Here is a 24,069-nt window from a genome sequence, read left to right on the forward strand (position 1 = left end):
CCCCGCTTATGGGGATGAACACCCCGGCGACAAGGATGATTACAGAAAAACACATAAGCACATACCCCCACGGCACGCATTCGTCAAAGACTAAGGCAGCCATAGCATCAACGGAGGCGTCTGGTCCACCGGCGCCTTCCGCCGACCGTAAGGGTCGCAGGCCCTCCCCGCCCCGGCGACTGGGCTTTCTGTAAATAAGGTGACGTGCCTCGCAAGAGTGCGTACGTTGCCAGTAAAGACTCGCCACTGCCTAGCTCGACGGTGAGCGATCCCTCGACGGAGAAGCTGATCGCCGAAAGCCTTGCGTGTATAGCTTCTAAAGACGGCCAGAGACGGACGGTGGGTGACGAGTCGAAAACCGCTCACAAGGCCAAAGAAACGGAGGACGCTGGAGGGTATGCTGGGACAGCTCCCACCGTCGACAGAAGACCTTAGCCAGCGAGAAGGTTTCTCAGAAGGCGAAGGAACCCAATCTTCGACGCTATGGGAAAGAACTAAGCAACTACAGGGATAGGAAACTCCCTTTTCACTCCCAGACCGTTCTGGCCTACCTTACTGGACTGTAGAGGGGTTCCAGTCATGTATGGACAAGCTAGACAGGTTCATGGCCATCCCAGAAAATAGGACACTCAAGAGGCCAAGCGCGGTACTCCAGGAGGGGCAAAGGGCTAAATACCGAAGCTCTTTAACCCCCTACAGGAAGACATGAACTCTTACAACCTCACTGAAGAGGACTCTCACTTCCAGGAAGATGAGTTTGCGAATAATGAAGACCAACAAGAGGAAGACTGTTTTCATGATGACACTAACATAGGTGAGGAGGACCCAGGTGAAGGTGGCGCACAGCCCTGGCAGTCGCCATCAGGGTCTACAGACCCCGACATTATAGATATTTCTTCTCCTCAGACCACACCCGTCAGGAACCCATCCCCAGTAGACGATCAGCCCACCTTCAATGCGCTACTGAGGAAGGCAGCAGCACATTTTGAAGTTGAAACTGGGGAGGTCACCCCAGATACTGATTTCGTGGAAAGGATTATTAAAGAAAAACCTCCTACTAGTCATAGTCAAACTATTCCTATCCTCGCCTCAGTTAAGAGACGACTCAACCCATCGCTGTCCAATCCTGCGCTGGTAAGGGGGGGGGGGTCATCCAAGAATCGAGAAATTGTTCTCACCCTCTGTCAGACCCATTATATATCGGGGGTCACTCAGTCCCGGACTCCTTAGTGGTGACTAACACAAGGAAGAGGGCTGGGGTTCCACTGTCAACCAGCGAGGCACCCCCAGATAAACAAGGGGAAAAAGCTTTGCCTTGGGCAAAAGAATTACCGCCTCGGCAGCATTTTCAATTGGGATTGCCAATAATAACACATTGCTGGCAAGCTATGCTGACGCTCAATGGGGAAAGCTTAAGCAGGACATCGAAGAAGCCCCTGAACCTCTAAGAACTCGCTTATTGGCTACAGTTACAGAAGGAACTCTGGTCAACCAGAGCATCATTCAGAACACTCTTGATGCGGCAGAAACTGTTGGCCGCTCTTTGGTGCAGGGAATTCTGCTGAAGCGTCACGTCTGGCTTCGCAATTCCTGTTTCAAGGCAGAAACGCAGGCGTCACTCATTAATAAGCCAATAGAGTCAAATCTCTTTGGAAGGGCAGTGGACGACGCACTGGAAAATGCGAAGAAAGAATTCGACGCCATAAAGACTTAGACCAAATCTCAAAGCCTCCAAACAGGCTGGGATTTGGCAACAAGCGCTTTTTTCGTGGCCAACGCCAACAACAGCAACAGCATTACACTGCGGGAAACTGGCCCTCTAATCAGGGTACCAGTAACCAGTATAACCAAAGAGGACAACGCCGTGGCAAGGGCAGAGGCCGGGGGTTCCAGCCCCAGAGGCACCCTGGCAAATAACACCAAATGATAATTGTTCCTATCAGCATGGGAGGGAATAACATCAGACCGGTGGGTATTGTCAACCATAGCCCACGGGTACTGTATAGAGTTCAATCGGTCCCCCACCTACAGACCTCCAAGGGGGCGACGCCTGTCACCAGAACACCTTGTCATCCTCCTGCAAGAAGTAGAACAGCTGCTACAGAAAGGAGCAATAGAGGTCGTGCCCCCATGTCAGGTAATGGAAGGTATTTATTCAGTGTACTTCCTTGTACCCAAAAAGAACCTAACCATGCGCCCTGTACTAGATCTGCGCCCAGCGAACAAATTTGTAAAACCACAAAAATTTCGTATGGTAACTTTACAGGAGTTAATTCCCCTGCTATCTCAGGGGGACTACATGACAACACTGGGCATGAAAGATGCATACTTTCATATATTAATGTTGCCAGCGCACAGAAAATACCTCAGGTTCATGATAGAGGGAAAACACTACCAGTTCAGAGTGCTACCCTTCGGCATAGCGTCTGCACCAAGGGTATTCACGAAGGTACTGGCAGTGGCCCACCTGCGCAGGTTGTCCATACCGGTATACCCTTACCTCGACGATTGGCTCATAACAGGGGAGTCTTACGAGACATGCTTCTCAAACACCCAAAAGACAGACATTTTGTTCCAACTGGGCTTCTCCATCGAGAAGAAGTCCAGCTTAGACCCCAACCAAATAAAACAATTCCTAGGGGCTCTAATTCGGAAAAAGGACAGCCTCGTCTTCCCCTTCAACGAGAGGGTCCAAAATATGCTGTTTCAGATCCCTCAATATGTGGCCGGTCGAGAGGTGACGGTACGCAAAGCAATGCGCTTGCTAGGAATGATGGTGTCATGTATTTATTTGTTCCTCACGCGCGCCTGCGCCCACTGCAAAAGGGGCTCAACAGCCAGTGGTGTCAGGCCAGCGGACAATGGGACGATCTAGTGGTGGTCTCGCAGGCCTTGGTTCTCTCGCTACGGTGGTGGTTGAAGAAAAACCTGGTAATAGGGAAACCATTCGCCACCCCTCGCACTGGAAGCCACTCTAACCAGACGCATCCCTCACAGGATGTGGGGCTCACCTATCCCATCAGACTGCTCACGGAGTTTGGACTCCGAGCATAGCTTCCAAGCACATAAACCTACTGGAGCTACATGCGGTGTTCAAGGCACACCTAAAAGGGAAGACAGTCATGGTCCTCTCGGACAGCACTACAGCCATGTACTACCTCAACAAGCAAGGGGGCACTCACTCTCCAGGACTGTCCAAGCTATCCCAGAACATCTGGAAGTGGGCTCTCAGACACATGTTCCTATTGTCACAACATTTACCAGGGGAACTCAATCTGCTAGCAGCCGAACTCAGAAGAGACTTCCCTCTGCCCTCAGAGTACGAATGGCGGTTACACGAAGACATCGTCTTCACACAATGGGGCTTCCCAGAAATAGACCTGTTCACAACTCTGGAGAACTCACAATGCCTAGATTACGCCTCCAGATACCCACAGAACCGCTCCAATGGGAACGGTCTCTGGATAACATGATCAGGGAAATTTGTTTACGCTTCCCCCCCCCCCGACTCCTCTGTTAAACACGATAGTGCACAAGATGCACCTGGAACCAGTAACCATGATACTGATAGCCCCGATGTGGGCCCGCCAACCATGGTTTACGCACCTGATGGAGATGTCCCTGCCCCCACCGTTGAAACTGCCCTGCCCGTACAACATGCTGTCACAGGACAAGGGCAAGACACTACACCCATGCCCACAGAACATGAATTTAGCAGCGTTGCTCCTGAGGTCATAGCATTTGGCCATTTACAACTCCCACAGACATGCATGGACATTGTCAGAGAAGCAAAAAAAACAACACTCGCCACTGCTTTTCTAGCAAGTGGAAGAGATTTGTCATCTGGTGTAGAGGTAAGAGCATCAACCCAGTCCACTGCTCTCCCACACAAATTGTCCTTTACCTGACCCATTTACTGGACTCGGGTCTAGTGTTCAATTCTATTAAAGTCCATCTAGCGTCACGTTCTGCATACACCACTCTCAACTTAAAGTGTCATGGTGGAAAGTCCCAGTTATCAAAGCCTTCATGGAGGGGGTAAAGAGAATACACCCTCCGATAGCAAACCCAGCTCCCGGCTGGGACCTTAATGTGGTACTTACCAGGCTCATGGGCTCACCCTTTGAACCCATGCACAAGGCAACTCTTATGGACCTCACTCTTAAGACTGCTTTCCTAATAGCTATCACCTCCATTAGGAGAGTAAGTGAACTACAGGCTCTTTCTATTCTAGACCCTTTGTAACAGTTCCCAAAGATAAGGTGGTTCTACACACACACACCCCCAAGGCGTGCACTGAAATTCATATTGAAATTCCATGTCAACCAGTCATTAGAACTACCAACGTTCTTTCAAAACCCTTCCAATTTGGGAGAAAAGAGCCTGCATACACTCGATGTGCGCAGAGCTGTCATGTTTTATATGGAAAGAACTAGGCCACTGAGAAAGACTGATCAGTTCTTTGTTTCGGTGGCAGCAGGAAGAGAAGGAGATGCAGTCTCAAAGTCCACTATATCTAGATGGATTGTTCAATGCATCACTCTGTTACACTCTTGCTAAGGGAGAACTACCCTTCAAGCCAAGAGCACACTACTCGAGGCACTGGGGCATCCATAGCATTCATTGCAAATGTTCCCCTTGAGTCCATTTGCAAAGCGGCAACCTGGAGTTCTGTACATACCTTTACAAAACACTACTGTCTAGATGCACACTCTAGATCTGATTCCCAGGTGGGACAAGCAGTATTAAGACATCTTTTCTCTACTGTTCCTTCTCACAACCCACCTCCAACTCCGGGTACTGCTCGCTAGTCTATGCACAGCATGTGATTCTAAGCAGAATTAACAAACATCAGAAGACAATGCATTACTTACCGTAAAAGCATTTCTGATGGTTGTATCTGCTTGGATTCACATACACCCACCCTTCCTCCCCGCTCGGATGGAAGGAACATAGACCTCTTTCTACATCTCTCTCTCTCTTTTCTGTACTAGGTCACGTATAGAAGGCTCCCTCAGGGCAGAAAAAATACAGAGGGACCTCGACGCGTGAGGGATTGTGGGTACACTGCACGTCACTATAGGGATAGTGTTACAGACACGCCTTGTCGACGTCCCCTTTTCGACTCTGAAAAACAAAATGCAATACTCCGCAGTGACCACTGGATGTTGGACTATGCACAGCATGTGAATCTAAGCAGATACAACCACCAGAAATGCTTTTACGGTAAGTAATGCATTGTCATACTTGTAAATCTGCAAACCTTTGTCTTTATCGTGACTGCTGTAACCATCTTTGATCCTATTGTAATTATTGTAATGCATTGTAACATGTTAACTAAGCTGTGAATAACCTTGTTGCTTCTGCGCCCTCAGACCCTCGGGTTTGGTGCGCAATACAAATGAATAAACTAAACCTACTTCAGGTTCCAAGCAGGGTCGCACAGGATCTTTAGTGGTGGGCGTTCGAGGACAACATCCTGAAGGGAGAACCCTTTTGGCAACCATGGCCGGCGATCACAGTAGTCCTAGATGCCTCACTCATGGGGTGGGGACCCCACACCTACCATCTGACAGTCGGCTGTCGGTCTCCATCGGAGTCCAAACTATATATCAATCATTTGGAGTCGAGGGCAATCAGACTAGCGCCTTCCTGCCCTCTGTACGCGGAAAGGATGTCCTGATAATAACGGGCAACACGGTGGCTATGCACTACCTCAACTAGAGAGGTGGTGTATGTTCACGATCACTGTGCAGAGATGCAATGCAGCTCTGGTACTGGGCAATTCAAGAAGGAATCTACCTGTCTGCAGTTTACCTAGTGGAGAACACGGTGGCGGACGCTCTGAACAGGCAAAGCAGTCTCCCACGAGTGTGAACTAGCTCAGGAAGTCCTTCAAGAGATGTTCACCCTTTGGGGAACCCTTCCAGTGGATCTGTTCGCGACCGGTGCCAACCGGAAGTGCGATCTGTACTACTGCAGGGAATTTTCCCAAGACGAGCTCTAGAAGGCGCATTTGTGGTGGTTTGGGAATTTCTACTCCTGTACGTGTTTCCTCCAGCCCCCGTCGTTCCTAAAGTGATCAGGAGGTTGAGAAAGTTCGGGGAAAAACAAGATCCTAATTGACTGGGATTGGGCCAGGAGGACGTGGTAACCAGACCTTCTGGACATGTCCATCTGCTCTCCATGCATTTCTTTGTAAAACACCAGATGTTTTATCATTTCTGCTATCTTTTGCCAATCTGGGGCTCCAGATTGGTACTACTAAAGGCTACTTGGCGGCGCTGTCCATCTTTAAGCACTCGTCGGAGGAAAATTCATAGTTCAAAATTCCACTGGTGTCACAATTTCTAAAGGGGCTCACCGTGTCTCCCCCCCCCTCCCCCCCCCCCCCACCTCCCCGATCTCCCTTCCAGGTCCCAATTTGGGAACTTGATTTGATTAAAAAATGTCGAATGTGTGCACCATTTGAATGTTTATATTCATGTTCTTTAAGGTTAACCTTTTAAGACCATTTTATTGGTTCCTCTTAAATCAGCCTGTAGAGTGAGCGAGTTGCAGGCACTTTCGTCCAAGCCACCCTTTACTACCATCTTCCACAAGAATGGGGTTGTTCTAAGGTCGAACCTTTATTTTTACCCAAAAATAATTTGATTGCCTCGTAGGACAAAACATTGTTCTGCCTTGTTTCTATTCCCCCCCCCCCCCGGCCCCCCCATCCTAGCAAGGAGGAGGAAAGACTACATTGGTTGGACCTTTGTAGAACTTTACGCTTTTTTATATCTAGACTGTCAAAGCTCTGTATTGATGATCAGCTTTTCATTGGCTATACGGGCCACAAACTGGGTCGGGCTGTGTCTAAGTAGACCTTATTCCAGGTGAATCATTCTGGCCATTTCAGAATGTTGAAGGTTGGCGGGGAAGGAGCCTCCGGAAGATTTAAGGGCCCTTCCACCAGGGGCATGGCTACCTCTACAGCCCTGCAAAGGGGTGTACCAATACAAAATATTTGTGAAGCAGAAACGTGGTCTACTAGCCACATGTTCACAAAGCATTACTGCCTAGAATCTTCCCTCGGTCAAAATGGTAGCTTTGGTAAAGCAGTCTTGCACTTTATGAAAACAATAAGAATCAAATTCTACTCCCTCCTCCAAATCAAATACTACTTTGGGAGTCTATCAAATATGAGGAATACGTGTAACGCAATCCATTCGAAGAACAAGTTACTTACCCCTGGTAACGTTCTTTTGACTGGATGTTCCTCCCACATATTCCTCATTGCCCTCCCAGCATTCTCCACAGTAGAATTTCCCACGCTATTACAGCTTTCGTTCTTTCAAGGCTGAGTATGGTCATTTCTGTGCTTTTGCTGTTATTTCTGCTGTAAGGGGAAAAGAAAGGACTGAAGCCAATGGGCGCTGCGCCTGCTATATATGCCTTTGATTACATCATCCTCGAGATGGAGGCCTTCACGGGACATCACGTTGACGCACAGTGCCCTCTGGCAAAATTTTCTTTCTGAAGCAGGTGACGCTGGATAACGTATATCAAAGATGAGGTATACGTGGAAGAACATTCAGTCGAAAGAACGTTACCAAGGGTTAAATAACTTGTTTTTCTTTCTGCGGTACACATAATTGCTGTATTGTTGCTAATTTTATGTGTTGGTACAAATAACATCTACTGGCATTAAAATGTTAATACAACATTGCTAATACAACATTGCTAATCAAATGGGTTTGATTGCTAATCAAGACAATTTTAATTGGCAAATCCTGCTAATTCATTTTTGAAACCTAATGTCTTATCTACCCCCAAGAAAGGAACACATTTGATTTCAGACCACCTGAAACTTGCTTTTCGTGGGTTCTTCCTTGTACCCAAAGTGTAGAAGGTTTCTTCAACAACTTGAACAGCAAGCAAGAGACGATGTGGTAGTGTTAATGATGCAGAAAGAAATGGTCTGATTTGTCTGTCTCCGTTAACAAAGTAGTTTCCTGAACTAAACAAAGGAACAAGGATTTTACTTACCAAGTTCTAGAACAGAAAATGGAACATGATTTTTGGGACTATAGCTCTGTTTTACCTTTTGCTGTGGATGAGTCATATTATTTTCATATGTTAACCATTGGAACACTTTTGATCTTCAGCAGCTGCACATCCCCCTAGCAGCCTGTCCACATTGCCCACATTCATATATTACAGGGATGTGTAGGATGGAGTACCTATGACCATAAGCATTCACCCACTTACTTTGGGTTAGTTCTGGCTAAAACACTATAGAATGTATAGTGGGCCTGCTACATTGGCTACATGTGCTATTAAAGATCGATTGTCAAGACTTCTTTCCGCTAGTGTCCCAGTTTTAGAATTCTAGAAGGACGATATTAAGGGCTAGACTGTCTAATCCTGATGATAGCCTAGAAGTATTGCAGGACCTTGCGGACCAGACTTGTTTTGTTGGCTATTTGACACCCTTTTCAAACCTATCCCCCTACAGTGGGGACACTAAACCCCTTGGAAACGTTGTGCATTACCATTGCAGATTCACCTCCTGAATTTAAAACATGAGATTGCCCATCAAATGCAGGCTTCGTGGGGGTGGGTGGGGCCAGGGGGGGGATGGATGGGGGTTCAGGCTGAAAGGGGTGTACAAGGGCCAGGTATCTGCAATCCAGCTCGAGTCTAGGCAGGCCACAGTAAAGCGAGGTCTCAGGGCTGTTGGCAGCCCTGATAAGCCCCCACAACAAGGGTATTATTAGTATTGTTTCTCTAGCTTACTTCTGCTGTGCGAATAGTTTATTTTTAAAACCCAGAGATGGACCTTGCTTGTATTGCACAAGCCCCAGCTCCTGTAGAAAAAAGTGGTCTGCCATCATAGTCGGGCCTTGCAGAGAGATCTACCCCTTACTCTCTGCCTGGAGAAGTGTCTAACCCTTAGAGAGTTGGCGGTAGCTGAGCGAAGGGCTCAAGAGGGAAGGTGTTTTGGAATAGAGCTTAGTTTTCAGCAAACGTCAAATGTTTAAAACATACCCATACTCGCCGGCAAGTCATGCAAATGGTACTCGCCCTTCAAAAAAATCTCCTCGCCAATGTGGGCGGACAGTAGATTTTGCAAACCCTAATAGTAAACAAAAAAAAGGATGGAGTGCTTTTTCTATTTCCATGGCAGTAGTCAAACTGGCAGGAGAGGCAGAGCTAGGAGACCCAACAGGTAAGTGGGAGGTTTTGGGGGTTTTATGTAGGATGGTGGGTAGGGAGTGGTGTCTGATGGGAGAGGTGGTGGTGCAAAGCACCTCACAAAAAATGGCATCTGGGGAAGGGGCTTGTGTGGCTGGTGGAACATGGGCCCGACACCCAGTTCTCGTCTGCGTTTTCAGCCACCTAATTGGCTGAGCACCTTTCCCTGGGTGCAAATACAATTGATAAATATAATTTCACTGCACTTCCTGATTAATCGCATCTGCTGGTATACAAACATTGTTATATTTGATAGAATGTTTTTCTGCTAACATGACAAGGGTGATTCTTGCTGTAATGCATGGAGAGGACTCACTAGATTGAGCATGCAGGTTTCAGTGTTGTGTTTCCTTTAATGTTCCCCATTTTCAGACAGCCGGTAGCAAGACGTTGCATAACAAATTTCAGGTATGCTAGCATCATGGGGTATATAGTCCAATCTGTGCAATAAGAGTTACTTCGGAACAAGTATAGGTCCTTGAGTCTTGCACAGCATTTCAAAAACATTTGCAATCTCAATTTGAATGCTGTGCCAGTTAATGTTGAGCTTGGTCTTACATGACATTGCAATCCAATTATTGTCTGAACTTAATTTGTCAATCACAAACAGCTGCACAACTAGCAAAGCTTATAACTGAGCTGTCTAAACAGTACAGTATTTAGACGATGTACCCAGAGGCTTCTTGGCTGTAGATTACTATGGATCATTGAAAGCAAAGTACTTCATAGGAAGTCTTTCTACTTGATGTAGGGTACTGCATAACTGTAGTTCTTGGCAAATCCGAATGGATTTTGTAGGTACTGAATGTTCAAGACCCCATGTATTGTCCAAAATGTTACATCTTTAGCCAAGGCAGATGGTATACATTTTTGTTTTTACTCAGTACACTCAACAGTGTATATGTAGTTTGTCAGGACCAGCTTTCTAGCTTGTGTTGAAAAATGTAGTTCTCTCGTCTGAATGGGCTAGGTCAGCGATTTCCAATCGAACATCTCTTGAGGGTAAGTAACGAGGAAGTCACTTGCAGAAGATTTGCAGGGGCCTTTTAGTAGTTCATAATGGACATATCCACGATGACAGCTTAAAAACATGAGATGCTTTCTTGGTAGAGAATCTAATTGCAATGCTGGCTGCCCACAACCTGTACAGCGCTCCTCTGCTCTCGAGCTAGGTGCACACTTTCAACAATAAAATAAATATTTGTTCATCCTTTTCCTTAGACATTTCTACAACAATTCCTCTGTAGATGATTTTAGTGCTCCATATTGAATTGCTAAAAGGCAGTTGTTTTAAATTTCCTCTTTTCTGTCTCTACTCCCAAATTTTGTCAGGTGCAGGACCATGATACATTTCCTTAGCCTGGGGTCACCTTTCAAGGAGTGTTATCAAATCCTTGTATACATAATCCTGTGTTGAACGCTATTCAAGGCAAGGTATTTAATCGTGGTCATGCGCAAGTTCTTTGCTATTGGGTTTGACACATTACTTGCAATACACTGAATACAAAGGCTTATGTGCCTGCTTTCTGCTTTGAAAATCTGTTCCTTTTTCACAAGGAAATCATGCACGTCCTGCATGCTGAACAAGCCATACATTGTTAAATTTCTCTGCAGCTCTGTCCCCCAAAGCACTCTGTCCTTATTGACATATTTATAAAGGTTGGCTAGGGAATTGAGAACAGTTAGGCCCTGCTTGTCTCAAACGAGATGCTAGGTATTATTGCAAAGCAATGGTATGTTTTAAGTCAGTAAGAAATATTCTGTTTGTTTTACACATTTCACATGCAGCTGCTGCTTTGCAACGTGGGTGTGGTGGTTTAGTTCATAAACATGTTATTTGAAAAGAATTGACTACATACTGCAGCTCAAGATTTAATCGAATGCAAAATGTTTTCTTCGTGAAAGTGTTTTTGAACAATGAAGAGTAAGCTCATTGTAAAATTAGCTGGACTCCATTTTACAAATGTGATTGTCACTTTTCAGAATTGGCCATCTTGTAAATTCACCAACATGAAGAAAGAAATATGCTGATTCACAAATGCTAGCCACCCACTTATCTGCTTTCGAAAAACTTGTAAGTCTGCTTGCAGCTTCTGAAACATTGTTCATAGTATCGGGTTTTGTCGAGTCGTAGCCCTCGACGGCGTCCGTCCTGTCTTCAGCCGTGAAGTCGACGCTGGTAGAAGTAGTTGACGTTGAAAGAGGGAAGGTGTAAAAACACGGACATTCTTGGCAAGTCAGAGGGGAATGATGGGAGAGTGATGAATACATGGGAGGAACTTCCAATGGAAAGAATTACCAGGGTAAGTAATTTGTTCTTGGATTGTTTCCTCCCACGTATTCCTCATCTTTGATACACACTCCCAACGCAGTATGTAGAAGGTGGGCACGGATTTATTGTTTAATGCTGTGAAGTACAGCTTTACCAGATCATGCCTCCTGACCTAGTCCAGAAAGTAATATTTGCTGAAACTGTGTAAAGAGGACCAAGTGCTGCATTGCAGATCTCCTGTACGGTGGAAAAGCCAAAGTAGCCACTCAAGTGGAGTGTGGCCTTAAACCATTGGGCAGATCTTTGCTAGCCAATGTTTAGCATTCTAAAATGCATATAATTATCCAGCATGAGATGGTTTGATGACTGCTTGTCCCAATTTATGACCCGAATAGCACACACAGAGCTGGTAGTCTTGTCTGATCTTGGACATTCTGGAAATGTAGAAGCTCAAAACCCTCCAAAGGTCTAAGGGACGTAATCTTTCATTCTCCTTAGATGGATTAAAAGGGCAAATAAGCGGGTAACCCTAGATAAAAATGGAATTCGGATATCACCTTTGGTAAGAAAGGAAGTACCCTCAAAAACCACCTTGCCCTTAAAAAAGGTGTATGAAGGCATTGTGTGTCAGACACAAGTTTTATTAACTCAAAGGCAGGATGAAGGAATACCCAACTTGCCCTACTCTAAGTTGAGATTTCCCTACCTACATAAAACTAAGGAATATTGTAGACTGTGATTTAATTTATCCAGGAAATTGACTTGTCAGAGTTTGCCCAGGTCATGTCTCCCGAAGCATTCGAGGGACCTCCTTCAAAACCTATACTCCTACGTCCTGTCCCCTTTCCTCCATACTTGTGGGACATTCCATCCTTCGGGGCGGGACCGGAGAACTTTTGTAAAAAAAAAAAAAGCATCACATTTTTTTCATTTCTGTCCTTTTATTTTTACGTGGGGTACTGCACATGGCCATAACCCGCCCTCCTGAGCTCCGCATCGCCTTTCAGTCCTTTTCTCCTCACGGTCGGGTCTGGACACACTAGCATCACTGGGAATTTTTATTTGTATTCCCTCTGTCCTTCCTTCCTGCTCCGGTTCCTCGGTCATCTAGTCCTCTGTCTATGCCGGACCGCCTGGGATTTCGTGTCCTGTTATTCATGCAAACGTCTCTTCACTAGGGTGGATCCCCACTCTTTGCTTGGAGTATCTAGGCCCGGCACATCGTTGGGATTCGTGCTTCTACTGCGACTCCTTTTCCGTCCGGGCACTCCAAAGTAGTCGTCTTCGGTGGGAGGAGGCGATTCAGCGCGTTCCTTTACCTCCTGTCAGCTTTTCATTGACGAAAAGAAGAACCACCCAATAAGTGTTTTACTTTTTAGGGTGCCCCGGCCAGGGGACTCCTTTCTGGGGTCTTCCAGGTCCGGGAGGGGCTTTTGTAGGTCTGTCACGAGGGGATTCCCTGAGGTGCCACAAGGGCCTAATAGGTACACAAGTGTTCTCAGAAGGTTCCCTCAGTGGACCTGCCAGTACCGGATGTCATTCCAAGGTTCAGCCCAGTTCGCCTGTGGCTCTGGAGACAGAGGTTTGCCCGGAGGTCTCTTTTTCTGGTGCTTTCCACACTGACACTGCAGTATGCCCTGAGATTTCAGTTTCTGGAGCTTTCCATACCGAGTCAAGGCTCAAGGCCCCTCTTGAGGGAGCTTTATGTCCTGGGTGTAAAACCATAAGGCCGCGAGCTAAGTTATCTACATGGTGTGCTACAGCTTCCAGTAGATCCTGCACCAACACTCTGGCATCCGACAAACCGGCTTTAAAGTAATCTAGCCTATCCGCAGGAATGCACCCCTGGAAGTCGGCTAACTTTCCACAGCCACAGATTGGCTGCTGCCAGGATGAGCTTGGTGTTAGCTTGATTAAGATGGATTAAGTTGGAGCGCCGAATTGGCAAAAACCTTCTGGCCCAAGGAGTCCACACGTTTATCCTCCTCGGATTGGGTTTGAGCCCTTGCCGTTCAAGATGCAGTGGCTAGCTTGAACTTGAGGGTGGCCGTTGCCTTCACCGTTGAGGACAGGAGCCGACAAGCTACATTGATTTTAAAGCAAATCGATGTGCAAGTAATTGCAAGGGTGATTTGGATCTTTCACAGGGATGGTGTTTGTCAAATTCATATGGAATAAAAGAGCAAGAACAAAACTGAGGCTTTCTTTATTGTATTCATGATTAAACATTTAAATTGTTGTATTAAGGGAAATGCTGGTCTACTGGGGGGAACAGCAGATCAGGTATTCATTATTTTAGTCTCGGGTGGAAAGCTTCGGGGCAACGTACTCTCCTTGGAAGCAAGACGACAGAGCACCTCAGGTTCGATTCCCCGGGTATGTGCTTAGAAACCTCTGGTTATTAAGCGCGTTATACATAACCTATCAGATCATATAAGGCTATCTCCTCAGAGGTGCAAAGCTTGTATTGAGTGTCAATTCTCTTGTTCATGTGTATCCCGTTTTGGGGTTTATCCCAGACCTTACAGGCCTCAGCCAAGACGTCCTTCGGGAGGAACAGGCAGGTGCGGTCCTGAGGTGACAGGGTAAAGGCTCCACAAAGCACCCCCTGCTGAGGAGTGGGGGCCTCAGGTACCGGCATATCAAGGAGGTCCAGCATATCAAGGAGGTCAGCATATCAAGGAGGGCCATCATATCCAGGACCCGGTCATGGAATGCTCTCACCAAGTGGGTCTACTCATCACCATCCTGGTCCGCTTGAGTCTCATCCAACGAGGTGGGACCAGAAGGCTGGGCCACCATGCATATCGCCTCCGGTTTTAAAGTGTTGTCCCAGTCTGCTGGTGTCTTCTGTATAGGAGGCAACGAGGGCAGAGGAGGGAGAGATGGAGGAGGTCCAGGAGAAAGCGGTGGAGGTAGTGGCACCACCGGAACCTGCATTGGAACTGCCGGGGCAGGAGGTATGCCAGGAAGTTCAGGGTACATTTCCCTGAAAAGACGTTTGAAATACGCCTTCATAGGATCCGAGTGCATGAGCATCTGGAACTTCGAAAAAAGAACCCATCCTCCGCCGCAGGTTTTGGCGCTGGTACAGGCAGAGGCCTCTCGTGATGGGCATACTTCAATGAACGCAAGGAAGATGGTTGCCAGGAGGGCCCACCACCGGCTGGGTCCACAGATCAGTGGAGCGGAAGCAGGAGGGAGCGAGACTATGGGGCAGTGGTATCCGAGTACGCCAGTCAAATGAAGGGCAAAACTGATTTTTGCTGTACATATAGCGTGGAAAAGGCTGCTCAGCCCCCAAAAGGAATGGCCCCAGCACCAGACGACGTGAACGTTGCTGTAGGGGAGGTGTACAAAATGGCTGCCGTGGACCACAGAGGTTGGGCCACCATTTTGTCGACACTCGAGAACTGCTTCACATGTGGAGATGAGGGAATTGTCTCCTCAGGGGAGTCGGGGAACTTAACACCTTAGCCTTGACACAAGCACTGAGGTACAGAAACTTCTAGACCTCAAGGCGGTGTAACCTGTTCTCCTTGGGGAGCAAGGGGGAGGGCTTCTACGCTCATCTGTTCAGTGCCCAAACCCAACCGGGCTTGCTCTGTACACTACCCTTGATCTTTTCCAGTTCAATCTTTCTCTTCCCCAAGAGAAATTCAAGATCACACCTTGCCAAATAAAGTCCTCTCTTCGTAAGGGCGACTGGATCAGTGTAGTGGACCTTCAGGACGCTTGCATGCACATCCTGATATGGAGGCCGCATCGGAAATATCTGTGGTTATCTCTGGGAGAGGAACATTTTCAGTTCCGGGTGCTCCCTTTTGGTCTCAGCTCGGCGCTGCATGTCTTTACGAAGATGTCGGTCGTCACAGCTTTCCTCCGGCTATAGGGCGTTCATGTATATCTGTATTTGGACGACTGGCTCCTACGCAGTCCTTGCCCACAGACCGCATTGATCAATCGCCAGTCTCTCCTCCAGCTCCTGTTCCACCTTGGGCTATCTGTGAACTGGCAGAAATCTTCCATGATGGTCTCCCAAGACCTGATTTTCCTGGGTTTCCGTTGGAATACGGTCATTACCAGGGTGTTCTGCAATTCTGTCTGCCGTTAGGATCTATCTGCCACGTATCAGCTCTTCCTCTAGTCTCCACAACATGATGGCTTGGTGGTTTCAGAGACTCCTAGGCCTCATGGCTTCTTGCGTACTAGCCCTTCCTCTTGCACGTCTGAAGATGAGGCATACACAGCTGGCTCTTCGAGCTCTTGGTCTCAGGCTTTGGACCCGGATTGCAAGATTCCAGTTCCATACTGCATGACGCCGTATCTATTTTGGTGGTCTTCGACCAGCAACCTTTCCGTGGGGGATTCTTTTCAGCCCGGCCCACAAGTGACGACTACCACTGACTCCTCCTTTTTGGGCTGGGGCGCAACATTTGATCATCTCCAGGCGTTCGATCTGTGGACACTTCAGGACAGGCAGTTTCATATCAATTATCTGGAACTCCTCGCTGTTTTTCTTGCACTCAAAGCTTTTTAACCGTCCATCGTGAATAATGTGGTCCATATTTGTACGGACAATGATGTGGCAATGTTTTACATCAACAAGCAGGGTGGCACCAAGTCACTTCTCCTTGTGGACCTAGCCATGCGGATTTGGGAATGGGCTATCCAGCACAACATTTGGCTGCTGGCTGGACACATTCCGGGTCACATCAATGTAACTGCAGGCCAGACAGCAGCCAGTTATGAGTGGGAACTAAACACGGATGTTCTCTCCACCATTTGTCGCCAATGGGGGACTCGAGAAGTGGACATTTTTTTTTGTGACTTTTACAAACAGGAAACTTTCTCTATATGCATCCAGGAATGGTCTTGGAGTCTCCTCCCTAGGGGACTCTCTCGAGATTCTTGGCACAACATGAAGGCTTATGCTTTCCCGCCATTACCTCCTAGTTCATCAGTCACTCTGCAAGCTCAGGAATACGTCAAACTGTACTCTCCTTTGTGAAAACCTTCTACAGGGTCTCGATATAGGAGCAAGTGGCTCAGTTTTTGCCACTGGTGTTAAGCTTAACAGCTCGACCCCATGCACGCTACAATTGACACTGTTCTTTTGTTAATGTCTCACTTCACAGCCTTGCAGGACTTGTCTGCTATTGCGGACTATCTGTCCACTGACAGCTGTTCCTTTTCTTTGACTAATCCAGTCATTAAAAGGCATTTTGCGGCACTATTACATATTTTCCCACCGGTACGCAATCCTAATCCCAAATGTGATTTGAATGTGGTCCTCACCGGCTATGCCATAAACCATTTGAACCCATGACCACTGCTGATATCAAATACTTTTCTTGGAAGGTCGCCTCTTTGATCGCAGTGACATCGGCGAGACGAGTAAGCGAGTTCCAAGCTCTGCCTGTGGACATCCGTTCCTCACCTTCCATAAGGATAAGGTTGTGCTCCACACTCGTCCTCCTTTCCTGCCTAAAGTGGTTCCAGATTTTCATTTGAATAAATCGATATCATTAGCTGTCTTTTTTTTTCTGAATCCGGCCTCTCATGCCGAGCGCATCTTAAACAACTTTGTCAGATGATCCCTGAAGTTTTACCTCGACCAAACGAGTGAACTCCGGGGCTCCTCACATTTGATGTCCCGAAAGGGAAACCTGCTTCAAAGGCAACTATCTCCTGATGGATTGCTACCTGCATTGCTACCTGCATTTCTGAAGCCTATTCCAAAAGTATTTTCCCTGGGAAACCATTGCCAAGGTGGCTACGTGGGCTTCCCCATCAACTTTTTGTTAGCATTACTGCTTGGACCTGAGCTTCAGGGCTGATGCCCAGTTTGGTCAGGCCGTCCTTAAGAATTTATTCCAGTAAGGTTTTTTTCCCATCCACCAGAACTAACTGTGATGTGTGCTTGACAATCCCCCACAAGTATGGAGGAAAGGGGATGGGACGTAGGAGTATAATAAAGCTACTCGCCATAGTGACTACCTTACTCCTAGTTCGTAGTCCCCTTTACTCCATACACCCAACTGCCGACCCCTCTAGAAAGTATCTTCTATTATTGCTTAAGTGGTCCCAGACCTAGTGATGGAAAAGGACTGAAGGGCGATACGCGGGGCGGAGCTCAGAAGGGCGGGGTTCACCAGAAAACCCCTTTTTCCCCTTTTAAATTTGGAGGCGTGCGGGACTCCACCCTCCGGTGCTACACCTCGGGCCCCTTTTCCGCGTCGACGGGAATGGGCCGAATTCATCAGCGCTCCTGGGTTTGGCTTCAACCATGTAATTCCACACACGGATACTTTTTCTTTGTCTTGTCTTTTTAGCATTCAGGTGCTCGGTCCTCAGGCGTCACGCCCCTCCCCGGCACATGTCGTCTTCCGCAGGGTTCAGCAGTTGGCCATCCTACAACGGGCTCTTCCTAACCTCCGACCCCAACACCCTCTGCCTACGTTGCCTTGGCCCAGACCATGGTTGGCAAGCTTGTACAGCGTGTGGCTCGCTGTCCTCGAAAGAGCTGAAGAACAGACTAGCCAGGTGGAGGGAGCTCTTCCAGAAGTGTCCTCCAGGGGACCTCAAGAACTTTGTGAAACATCGAACCAAGCCCAAGGTAGGGCCGATATTCTCCATCGCACCCCGCAAAGGAGACTCCTTCCCAGGGACTCTCCAGCGCGCAAGGGTCTGGTCAGGTCCTTCTACCAGCACGTGCACCGAGGCTGCTGCAGCTACCGGCCTCCGGGCCGAGGGATACTCTGATCCTCCCAGTGACAGTGTTGAGGGACTGGAAGTTTCTTTTACGAGTCTTCACCTGAGGGGCTATGCCCTAGTACCCGCAATACCTCAGAGGGGGGTGCCTAAAAACAGCTCTACCAACCCCCTGGTCGATGGTGTCCCACCTACTGGGCCTAGGCCCAAGGAGCAGGGTAGGCCTTATGATCCACACGCAAGAGTCTTGGATGATGCTGTGCCCAGCGCGCCGAGCAACACGTCGCAAGCAGGCAGCTCGACAAAATGAACGCCGCGCCAGACGGAGGCATCCGTCCGCAATTCCAGGAATTCGGTGAAGAACGAGTGTCAAGATGGGACTGGCCTCAACCAGGTACTTGACCTACAGACTATCCCTCTTCAGGGCAGGGTACGCAGTGGTTCCAGCAGCAACCCGCTACCCCATCAGCACCCCCCTGCCACCTCTTAGTGAAGAGAGGTTCTTCGAGAAGATTCATCTACCTCATGAAGTCACCTTGGATGTGGGTTATCCTCAAAGACTCCATCGGGGAAGTCCTTCGCGCAATGCTAGCGGCACCACAAGCGCTGGCGCCCCAGCACCGCCTCCGGCTCCCCAGCAGACACCTCAGGCGGCTCCGTACCAGCCTCTGCCGCCTCCTCAGCCTCTGGCCGCGGTCCCTGCACCCCAGCCTCCGGCGCCAACTACGCCTCCACAGGATCCTCCTGATCCACAGGATACGGATGAGGAGGATGAGGATCCAGACACGCCATCATCAGCCGGGGCCTTCTATGAACGTCTTGCTGGGCTGGCGGAGTATCTGGGCCTACCCCAACCCGAGGTCGAGTAATCGACAGAGGGGGTTCTGGCGGAAGTCCTCAAGTGACGCCCCTCTGCCAAAACAGGGATTTCACTGCAAACAGATGTAGTCTCACTGGCCAAGAAGGGCTGGCTCAAACCCCACTTGGCCCAGCCGGTCAATCGACGCCAAGTACAGGCAGGTGGAGGCGGGATACACTCTTGCTCTCGGCCCATCCTCGGCCACACTCAGTGATTGCTGTGGCATCACTATACTCTAAGCCTCAGTCGTCACCTGCCGCCTCCTCTGCGGTGCTGCTAGGCAAGGAGAAGATCTTGGCGGCATACGGCAAGAAGCTCTATTCCAACACGTCCTTGCATCATCAGGCCAATGCCGATGCCATGCTGGCTGCCGCCAACCAAAGATTATGGTGGGAAATTGCAGACTTCCTCCTGGAACTCCCCACCCAGAGCCAATCATGCATTAAGGCGGGGCTAGTTGAGGCCAAGCTGGTGGCGCATGACCTCATTGAATCCACTGTGGCCCGTATTGACCCCTCTGGCCGTGCAATCTGTATCGCCACGGATATGAGACGGACAGCCTGGCTCCGGGCAACAAAATTCAACCCAGACATCCAGGAACGCATATTAGATCTACCGTTCGAGGGTGGGTGAGGGGGGGGGGGCGGTCAGGTGGGGAGGGTGAGGTGGGGGAAGGACCTCTTCCACTCCTCCACGGACGAAGAGCTGGACAAAAAGAAAAACGGCTCACAAACGGCCAAGTCTTTATCCATCCTGACAAAGACTACGCCCAAATCATACACCCAATCTCAGAAGCGCTTGGACAGGGGTCGTATGTACGCAGAGTTCCGCGGTTTCCAGGAACAGAGATCCAGGCAGCTGGATTGCATGCCGTCTCGGAACCGGCGCAAGCAACAAAAAGGGCGGGGAGAGTAATGGCTTTTTCCAGTCCCCCTCTCCGCGACAGCCTCAGAAGGAAAGAAAGCAGGACACACCCCTTTGGGTCCACGTGTCTCCGGTGGGGAGCAGGCATGTTCTCCGTGCACATTGCTGGCGCCAAAATTTTGCGGACCCCTGGATTCTCTCTGTAGTATCCACAGTGGTACTGCCTCCCTATCCCAGCCTCTCCTCCCGCCTCCCCTCCCACAGGTTGGAACAGCAACTATTTTGGCAGAGATCCGCTCGCTCGTAGACAGCCAGGCAGTGGAGGAAGTCCCAGCCTCCCAGCGAGGCTTGGGCTTTTACAGCAGGGTTTTCGCCTTTCAGAAGAACCAGGCGGTCTTGAGAGTTGGGCTGGACCTTTCCACCCTCAACCTCTACTTACCCCTGCAAAAATTGAAGATGGTTATGCCAGCTTTTATAGGGGAGACATTGTGCAAGGGAGACTGGACTGTGATGTGAATAGGCCCCATGTGTGCCTGATCCAGGCTCCCATTCTATGCTCTGCTGGTATCCAAGTCTGCCACATGTGAAGAGCTGCGTTCATTCAGTCCTACTTCCAAAACCATGACCTGCTTCTGCTCGCCTCCAGAGGAGGTGCTTTTTGTCCTGGTGCGATTCTCACCTGTCTACCTCTGGCTGGAGATGCAAGAGAAAACCCAGGTACCTGTGCCCCTGATGTCTGCCTTGTTTCCAGCTGCAAAATTGAGGTCAACCCACTGTTCCTCCACCCCATTCCACTGCAGAAGCCATCTTGAGTTCTGCACCAAAGCAGATGCATACGTTTTTATTTTGCTGGAAACTAACTCCGCTTCAACAGCAGTCACATTGTATTCTTGAAAATCTCATTCTGTAGAGAATTTACACACTTATTTTATGCATGTTTGTATTCATAAATTCTTTTATTCTTCCATTAGTTTTCCGGATTAGTTATTTCTGCTTGAGTACAAATCTGATGTTTAAAGTTGACAACTTGATTTGGTAATGGTACTGATTGCAGATTAACGAGAAGATGAGCGTGTTTAAATGTCTTCCTACTGAAATATTTTTTTAAGTGCTAGTTTGTTGACCGCCTCATGCCATAGAAGGAACATCTTAGTAATGCATTGTCATCTGTATTTCAGGAGTTGCTTTGAGATGCTGCTATCTGTGCCCGAAAATGAATTAAACTGTGAAGAATGGTTACTGTTCCAGCAGTCCCTTAAGGTTAGTATCCTTTCATCAAGCAATGTGTGTGCGTGTTTTTTTTTTTGTTTTTTTTTTTGTAAGAAGTAAAATGTGACCACAACTAATGCCCTTTTGGAAATCCTATATTCATTTCTAATTGCACTAGGGGCAGACCTAATATAATCATCTGTGTTCACATCCCTAAGAAGTTGGAAGATAATGGGGTCAGGGAGCGAGAGTCGGGGAGTGGTGAATGATTCAAGGCAATGCCTACCTGAGCTACTCCCCAACCCTTAGTAATTATTTTTAGTGCTTGGTAATGCCAACATTTAGGGTATAAAAGTACTCCAATATGTTAATAAAATATGGCCCAGTTCACTGCAGTTTTGTCAAAAATTGATGTAGAAGGCAATTTGTTAAATTTGAAGATGGCCACCAGAGTGGAGCTAAGGAGGATTCTTTGGATGGGGCAGTATGACCCAAAGTGAAAGCAATAGGCTATTCAAGCGACAATGTCGTTTTTAGTTTAAAGCTAAACTGCTTTAGTTTATTTTGGATTCCCAGCTTGACGTGGAATATTCATAGCATGTGAATCCATGTAAGACCCATACTGGAGTTATAGGTAACTAACTTGTTCCTTCTTTATCACTCCTATGCTCTTACTCTTCACAATACATGGCTGATTATTTTCTTCTGGTATTGCATCAGAATAACATGTGTAAGATGAGTCTGCCTGTCAAATGATAGAATGGTATTTATTTGCTTTTGCTCACACATCTCGGGGGCATCAAGGTGCTGTTACAGGAATGTCTTAGTTGCGTATTTATAACGCGCTCAATACCCAGAGGTTTCGAAGCGCGGACCCGGGGATTGAACCTGTGTTGCTTCATGTTGTCTTGTTTCCAAGGCGCGCACGCTGCTGCTGAGCTATCCTCCCGGGATTGGTATTATAAGGCTAATGTAAAGGGAGTTCATCATTGGAAAGGGAGTCCTTGTCCCTGTTGGAAAGGGGGGACTATCATTCCAAGCGGTTTCCCCCAAGTGGTTTCGGACGAGGCAGAGGCATGGAACAGTGGTGTAGGGGCTTGGGGAGGGTACAGGTGGGAGAAGGATGTTGAGAGGAGCCACAGTTCGTGGAGGTTAGTGCATGCTTTGGGTATAGAGTACAATGGGAATTAAATGTCATCTTAGAAAGTAGCAGCCATATTACAATTGAGGCCTAACTGTGCACTGTAGTCAGGGCAGCAGGCCATGAACGGGAAATAAGTATGTGCATGCAGGAAAAGGTGGTATCATGGGCACCGGTGAGAAAGGCCAGAGATTCATTGACCCTTCATTGTCTCATGTTGCCAGCATTCGTATCCCAGAAGGAATCTCCCACAGAGGGGGGCAGAGCGGTCCCTGTGAAAAGCGATCCCACGAGGAGGAGGGCACGAGCCTCTGGCCTTCCCCAGTCCCAGCTCTAAGCAATAGTGCACAGATGCCTCGTCCCAAGACCCAAGTATTCCAAGGTACCATCCAGTCGGACACCAACCACAAAACTGTTGGACCCCCCAATCGATCAGACCAGAAAGCAGCAGGGCCACGCCGCCATCACCGTTAGGTCACATTATTTGTGCTGGGAGCTGCCGGGGAAGGGTAAAACCGACCTCAAATGAGGGTCGGGAGCTTTGGAAGGGCGCTGGCATGTCTGGAATTGAGCTGGGCTTGTGATTTACAGTGACCTCAAAGTATCCTCATAGCCATTAGTACCAGGTGCATATTACTTTAGAGATGGAGAATGCATTATTTTTCTTCGTATAATGAGCAATTAACTGTAGCTTCGCCTCTGCTGACGTGCGAGGAGGAGCCCATGTGGAAGAAGATTGACAGAAGGGGCTCGGACCAATTGCCCGGTATCCCTTATGAAGCAGGTAGCCTATGTATAGGGTAGCACCAACCAGCCATCCGGATTTGTAAGTTGCATCATTGACTACGCTGTGTGCCCTTCTAAAGTGTTGCTTGTGCTGATTTTACCAGAAAGTTCTGCGGCAGCAGAGCTCTCTGCTAGCTCATCATTAGTTTTGTAGAAATAAACCTTGTTCTTCTTGCAAAAGGTGTGGTGGGCCTTTTTCCCTAGTGGGTTGCATTTTTTTATGGTGCGAGAGTTGCAGTACTGCTCTACATTTTTGGTGACCCTGACGTGATCAGTGACCCTAGCAAAGACCAAGGCTTCCAGGCTGCACCTCTGGAGGGGACACGTCCACCTACAATTACCAGTCCCAAGTGCGCAAACCATAGTGGTGTACAGGAGCCGTTTTTACAGAATTCCTGTCTGCTCTTTGGAGGGTGCAGGCTGTTATTGGGACCTTGTGATGGAGGAGCTCGGGTGGACACGCAGCTGTAAGTACACCTCTTGAGAACGACAACAATGCGGGCAAGAGTGAATGGAGAGATGTAGTATGCATGTGTGAAAAGAAAGTGTAAAAGACCACATGGAGGTTTTTGTATTTAATATTATTGAGAGGATAAGAAAAATCGGAGTGTGGGATCCTTTCTGAGTTAGGGGAGAAGGTGGTGCCATATTTTTGTAATATGGTTATACTAAAGTAGGAGCTCCGTATAATTAGAGGGCTCCGATTCCTATGCCCAATATATTCTGGGTGGTGGAAGGAGACAAGGTGGTAGTTATTTTGGCTTATTGTTTTAATTTGCTGTTTTGCAGTGTGCAAATATTGTAGATGGAGGCCAAGAGGGGGGGCCTGCGCAAGCAATGTGGGTGTAAAGAGTGAGTGTGTGCAGGGGCGAGGATGTAAATAGGGGTTGACTTGGGGGTGGGAACAGAGGACTGGTAGTGGCACTTAAAATAACATTGTGCGTGGCGCATTGCAAAAAATCTGTTTTTTGGGAGCACGATTGC

At 48.1% G+C, this 24,069-nt stretch overlaps 1 protein-coding gene across 3 annotated transcripts in view; it reads left to right on the top strand.

Annotated features, from left to right (window-relative positions):
• The window catches only part of RLF (RLF zinc finger), a 916,587-nt gene that overhangs the window by 210,503 nt on the left and 682,015 nt on the right, over positions 1 to 24,069 (top strand). For all 3 annotated transcript variants that reach the window (XM_069622735.1, XM_069622737.1, XM_069622736.1), the window contains one exon: positions 21,128 to 21,209. In XM_069622735.1, coding sequence (XP_069478836.1) covers positions 21,128 to 21,209 — 82 coding nt within the window. The remainder of the gene's footprint in view (positions 1 to 21,127; positions 21,210 to 24,069) is intronic.

The sequence above is a fragment of the Ambystoma mexicanum genome, chromosome 11 (genome assembly GCF_040938575.1).
Source record: "Ambystoma mexicanum isolate Mex_15411 chromosome 11, UKY_AmexF1_1, whole genome shotgun sequence".
Classification (NCBI taxonomy): Eukaryota; Metazoa; Chordata; class Amphibia; order Caudata; family Ambystomatidae; genus Ambystoma; species Ambystoma mexicanum.